General features: G+C 35.8%; 1 protein-coding gene across 1 annotated transcript in view; it reads right to left on the bottom strand.

Annotated features, from left to right (window-relative positions):
• Positions 1 to 4,831: 4,831 nt before the first annotated feature.
• The window catches only part of TOLLIP (toll interacting protein), a gene marked incomplete at its 5' end in the record, with an annotated part of 16,018 nt that continues 13,850 nt past the window's right edge, over positions 4,832 to 6,999 (bottom strand). Inside the window, one exon of the mRNA XM_010018754.1 lies at positions 4,832 to 5,214. Within this exon, the coding sequence (XP_010017056.1) occupies positions 5,000 to 5,214 (215 nt within the window). The remainder of the gene's footprint in view (positions 5,215 to 6,999) is intronic.

Below are 6,999 nucleotides of genomic sequence, written 5' to 3' on the forward strand. Positions count from 1 at the left end.
TCCCCTACAGGGGCAAACAGCATCTCTGTAGTCCTCCTGTATTGCCTGTCCTTGCCTTTAGTATCGATACACTCCACTTTTCCACCTAACTTCTAGAAGGTCCCTGCTCTGCCAAGTTGGCCTTCTGCCCCGCTTGTTTGGAATTGCCTGCTCCTGCACTCTTGAGAGATGGCTTTTAAAAAGTGACCAACATGCATGGACTCCCAATACCTTCAATAGCAAGACTCCCAGGGAACCTTACTAAGTCACTCCTTCAGCAGCCTTAAGTCTGCTCTCCCCATATCTAGGATTGAAGTTTTGCTGGCAGTTTTTCCTCCTACTGCCAATGATTTGAAACTCTGAATTACTTTGTGGTCACTGTGACCAAAGCAACCACCAATTACCACTTTGCCCACAAGACGTGGGAATACAGATATAGCCAAGATCAATTTCAATTTACTTGCTTTCCACAAAATCATTTCTCCCATCTATGTGCAAATTTTACTTCAAAAGTTATGTTTTACCATGAGTATAATCTCCTTTTTCTTACAAAGTTAATTATGCTTTTTGGCATCCTTCTAAAACATACTGCAGTACAAAACCTCATTAACTTAGGTTTCTAAACAAGCTTCCTGAAGATCTAGGAGAGAAAGTGGAGAGAAAGTTTAAGTCTTCAGTAGGCTACAACTTAAAACTGCAGCAGAGAAGACTGTTAATGTAGGGTTTCATTTTTCCTACTTACTCTAAGAAAACCAGTACTTGTATTTGTTCCTAGAGGCCCTGCTCTCATTGATGTACTTAAATGGTTGAATAATTTTCAAAATACACTGGTTTGGTTTTGCCTTTTTTTTTTTTTACACCCCCACACATGAGTTTATTGGCTTTTTCGATGCTAATAAAATATTAAAAAGCTGAATAGATGCTTTAGCAGCCACACAAACACCAACATCTAAGTAAATTAATTCTTGTTTTTCTTATCTCTCACAGTACACCAAAAAAATGTGAAAGCAAACAGTAAGCTTTAGAACATAAATTGGGATAGAAAGTGACTCAATGACTAGAAGAAAGCATTTGAATAAAATTGTTTCATAGTAAGTACTAAATACATAAAGTAAATCAAAGGAAATTCAGTTGCGAAAGATTCCTCTCAACTATCATTTGTTAAATTAAAAAAAAAAAAATTAACTCCTAAAAAAACCCACACTATGAACTGGGCTGTAAACCCCAAAATGCTAGCTTTGCAACAAATTATACTACAGACTAGCAATTAATTAATCATCACCAGTCACAGCAATACTGTTAAATGAGAAAAAGGACCTCAGATAGCTTTGGAGTCAATCACAGAACTATAAAGAGATGCTATATATACCAAATCTTTAAAATTTATTACACATTAGCAGATAAAGCCAGTTCTTACTGTAGCTGAAATAGCACATAACAAGGTCTATTTCATAACTTTGCACTTGGAAACCACTCATCTAGAGAATTCTCAAACCCTTCACACTGCAGAACATTTCAACCATACCTACACACTGTCTTCCCACTTCCCTTACCCTCCAGCATTGTCCTTTCAACAGTGCAACCTCACTACTGCCTCTTTCTGTCCTCCAGACCTGCAGTACTGTAACATTTTCTTGACAAAGTAGCACCTAGAAGAGTTAGAAAAAGGCATCTACCTAAAGATGAATGCTTAAAATACTTTTGAGCATTTACCGTACTAGTCCTACCAGATGATCGCATCAAGAAGCAGTGTAACTTATTTTGTCTTGCCCATTATTTAACAAGTCAGTAATCGATACCTGAATTCTAGATCAGTCTATAGACAAAGACTCATTGTGGTGCTCTCCAACAGAGACATAATACACTTTCATTTAAATGATACATTTATTAACTTAGAATGAAAAACTTAATGTACTTTAGAGTGCAAGAAACATTTGGACACTGGACCTCGATACAGAGAAACAATGTCTTCAGAATTATTACAGCAAAAAACATCCTCTGTATGGTATTACATATCAACCAAACAAGCAATAACATTTGTTAGGGAAAAAACATTCAGTACCATCAGCAGATGCAAAGAGCATAGAGAAGAAAGTAGCAAGGATCTAGCTAGACAAAAAACGTTCCTACCTTCAGTAAGATTAGGCTCTTGGCAGGACTCAAACTAGTATTAAGAGCATTAACTTTTAGCAGATGCCTGTCTTATACAGCTGGCTTTGGCTCCAAGCTGCTTGAAGTTGTTGAGCAGAAGAGCAGCATCAAACACATTATCCAATTAGCATTTTGTCAAAAGCTACAATCATAATGAGTGACATTTATTTTAAATCAAGACACAGACTCAGTTCCACAGACCTAGACTTTTACAGACCCTAGAATAACTAAACACTCCCTGCCTTTTTTAATTTTTCTCCAATAAAAACCTGACAATGAATAGTTTGACTGAGAGGATATGTATGGTGAAAAGCTGAGTAGGCTTACAATCAGCATTTTAAATCAAGACCAAAAAAATCCCCAGAGCAATATATAAGTATAATGTAACATGTTGAAACCCATCTACCAGCCACACTACTCCTACATATCCCATTTTCAACTCATACCCTGTTTTGCATAACATTTGCCTAGAACAAAACAAAGACCAGGAGCTGCCTACAGAGGCCCAGAGCCTAGTCTATGAATAAACCTGGCTAACCTAGCATTCACACTTACTCCTTCTGGTGGTTAGGATTGAAAAGGTGTTTATTCTGTGCTTGAAATTGAGCTGTAATAGGATGCAGTACAATTTACCAGCCATTAAGTTGAACCATGACCACTTGCTTTTATAAAAAGCTGTATTATGGATCCCAACATTTTAATATAAAAATTTAAATATATACATTTTCCCTGAATTGTTTCATCTGTAGCAATTCATGCTATCTGTGTAAAAGTTAGAGCAAGGGACTCTTCCTGAAAATATCGAAGCATTAAATCCTTACCATGACTTACCCTTTTGGGCGACAAGGTCATAAATCATTGTGCTATAAAGACCAAATGCCTCTACACCTACTCAATCACAAAATTTACCATGATTGTAGGGAAGGTGCAAGACCAGTTTCTTGAGTAGCACTCATTTTATTTTAGAAAATAAAAACATGGTGACTCTAGAACTAAAGCACAGAAACTATAGCCTTGAATCTCATTACTGAAAAGCCAATTGGAAGATGTATAAAGACACGCTATCACAGTAAATTTAAGATGGTAAGGGATTCATGACAAAACTTAAAATCATAAATTATGAAAAGATAGCTTTAAAAGGTCAGAAACTGGGATGATTTTTGGTGCTGCATTTTAAAAGTTTCAGTATCAATTTTAATAATAATAAAAAAAAAATAATCATGCTCTACTATCAGTATTACCTAAAGGCTTCTTGTATGGGGGGAGAAAAATCAGCTTTTCAGCAGATAAAGAAAGTATTTTAAGCATGGGACATGAAACAAAGCATGGTGAAGAGAACATGAATCCCTTTTCCCTATTCCAAACCTGGCTTTAATGTTCTCATGAATCACTCAAGGGCCTAGATTTCAAGTGTACATTCATTCCAACTCTTGAAAATATAAAAGGTCTATGGCTATTATAGAAAGTATTTGAAATCAAACATTAAAAAGATAAAACAGCAACATTGCACATTACTGGAAAAATAAACTGGTGCATACTATTTAAAGTGCATGACTTTACCATCTACAAAAACAGATACTGCAGAAATTTATCCAACAGTTGTAACTGGTACATACTGTAAGATTCTGCAGCTCCAAAATGAACTGTTATCTGAAAAAATAATACTAACAATAAATACAAGCAACCTCCAATCTCCTCTAAGGATCAGTCTATAACTCAGATATGTTAAATTTTCTCTCACAAAGAATGTATTTTCATCTGCATCAAATAATGATAAACTGGCTACAGCAAGTGTAGTCTTAAGTCACTGAGCAACTCATAATGCCATTCAAAGATTCTGAAGCTACTTTTCATGCTTCTTATTTCAGATTACAGGAAAAAATACCGTAAGTTTTCCACTAATATAAAATGATAATTTTGCTGAAATACAGGTGTAATAGGCCTTATAACCAGATCATAGATTCCCACTTTTTTAATGCAAAACACCACCTTCAATAATTGTTTACAGCTTCAGTAATTATCCAGGCATAAACATCTTTTCTTCTGCACTTACCCTTAGAAATAGCCATGGGAATGCTATCAGCAGCTAGAGTGCAACTAACTGTGGGAGTACATTAGGGCTCAATCCTGTTCTCTGCTACAGCAATACCTACTATACAAGTTAAAAGTTACCTGTAAAGATTTTACTGATACATAACAATACTATATGAGAGGATAAAGCCCAAAATGCACACATATTGCTTTGGTGCCCAATGACTAGATTGAACAGAAAACCTCATTACAAATACCAACAGTGCAACCTAAGAAATTTAGCTTATTAAAAATGTTCAATCAGAAAGTTGAATATATCATGGCAATAATTAAACACCATAGGACAAGGAAAGGGTCTTTCTTTTAAATTCTGGAAGAAAAAGGCTGCTTGATGAAACCTAAATAATTCAATAAATCAGTTATATTTGAAGAGCAAACCCTCCATAGATTTTTTTTTTCCTTTTCAATCTAACAAACAGTAGTAAATCCTATACTGCATAGAGTTACTTTGTGAGAACAAATCTATGAAAAGGGGCAAAGGAAAAAAAAAAAAAAAAAAGCAGCATTACTCCCCACCGCATCAGAATACAGCCACACAGGGGACAGCCGATAGTAAAGAGCTTCAATGCTATATTGTAGGGCATAAGCTAAACTGAGTATGTACAGACTGAGAAAGAAGTGAAAAAGATCCAAATGTCCAAGGAGAAAAGGGGTATAATCTTTCACACAGGATGCACTAACAGAAAGCTGTTGGGAAATTATTCCTCTAGCTAAATCCCTGGCTTGGCAAGTAAAAATAAGTGGCATCAAGGATGGGGACTATGCAGGAAGTGGGGATCTACGATTCTTCAGCCATCTGAAGCAAGGAGTTGATAGCTGCATCCTTGTTCCCCCTCTGAGCTTCTAGCACTGAGCGGATTACTTCCCTGTCCATGTTGGGAAACATGTCCTGAATAGATTTCAGGTCCTCTTCATTACACAGGTGCTGAGGGTTGACCGCAGGAGGTGGTATTGCCACTGGTACCATGCCTGGATTACAGACCGCAGGCATCCCTGTAGGGGGGGGGAGAAAGAAAAAAAAAAAAAAAAAAAAAAAAAAAAAAGGGGGGGGAAAAAAAAAAAAAAAAAAAAAAAAAAAAAAAAAAACATGGGGAAGGGTAAAAAAGAAAACCAAAACATACATGAGTGGGGGGTGGGAGGGGAAATGAAAACCAAACAAAAAAACCAAACCAAAACAAACCCCAATTCAATAATTACGAAGAAAGCAGCTCATGACTCATCCCAACCCACCAACTTCAGCATTTTTATTTTTTTTTTTACATGTACTCCAGGAAAAAAAATTGCTGAGATTATACCTGGACTATTGCAATCAGAATACACTTTTCTGGAACAAATTCCCTGCACAACTTATGTTCCAGGAGTGGTATACTACACTGTGATAACAGGTACAGCTCAAACTTAGGTACAGCTTGCATCAACCATGTTTACCCATGAACCACTACCCAAACACGAAGCACACCACAGAAAGGTGTGGTTGTTTCTTATCCCTGCTCTCATCACATTTTACTTCCTAGTGAATTTATATTGTGAGTAAAAACATGGGTTTACATCAGCAGTATACACTACATACTTAGAAATGTGATCTCGATTCCATTCAAAAGAAAATAAAGTACTTAAGTCCACTGAGAGACTGGATCACACTCATAAGCAGATTTAAACAAATGGTTTTGCCTGGTTAAAGTTTCATACAGTTCCGCTGCAAAGTCACAAAGTGGCTAAAAAGCAATTCATTTCATGCCTATAGGAGTATACACGGCTTTTCCCTGTTCCTCTTCCAGAAGACAAAATTTATCTGACATTTTTCATTAACAATTTGTATGTCTGTGTAAAATTAAAATGCTATTACTTTACACAGTTTTAGAAAGTGAGTTTTCTAATTCTTATTAAAAGGAAATACTAGACAAAATTTCCTTTTCATTACTTAACTTTCATCATTAATTAAGCATAGATCTGTTGCTGAAAAAACCCTAGCATTTTTTTTTTATAAAACTGAAACCAGGTATAGTATCTAGAGTCTTTTGTTATCACTTCTGAAAATGCTGTATTCCACTTTTCTCAGTAGTTCCAGATCCCTGATTATCTTAGTCCCACATCTTTGTGTGTTACTTTTCCAGTTCTTTTGTATTGTTAGAAAGACAGGGCAAGGAGAATTACCTGCATCTAGATGCAAACATGGCACCACTTCATACATCAAAATGATAAAGCTTTTGTATTTGTTCTCTATTTGCTTTGAAGCACTTTATTCACTATTTCAAACACTACTCCTCTGGTATTTTCATGGAATTGTCTACCATAACTCAAAGATCTTTATGTATGATAATGACCAACCAAGAAATGATCAGTTAAGATTTTCCTTTACATGTAACACTTTACTACCAGCCTCAATAAATGATTTTATTTCCCATTTATTATAATGAGATCCTTCTGCAATCTGCTGCAGTCAGAGAGTCTTAGCAAATCACTGAGGTTTTGTTTTGATAAGTTGTCTATTAGTCCTCTTCCCTTGATTATTTTTTTAAAAATATGATGAACCCCACCAAAGGCCTCTCTCCATTAGAAGATGATTCATCACTTATTTTTATCTGCTCACTAGCTTTTCAAACAGCTGTTAAACCACAAATGGACTTTTATTGCACCAGAATATCATACGACAGGAAGAGTCCTTAGCAGATAACATTGATAACATTTTCAAAATGCAGCTGACAAGGTGATACACAAAGACCACATAGTTCTTACCAACATACTCATTCACCTATAATTTCTAAGGTATGAGCTTTC

Source organism: Nestor notabilis, unplaced genomic scaffold (genome assembly GCF_000696875.1).
Source record: "Nestor notabilis isolate BGI_N333 unplaced genomic scaffold, ASM69687v1 scaffold10150, whole genome shotgun sequence".
In the NCBI taxonomy this organism is placed as follows: Eukaryota; Metazoa; Chordata; class Aves; order Psittaciformes; family Psittacidae; genus Nestor; species Nestor notabilis.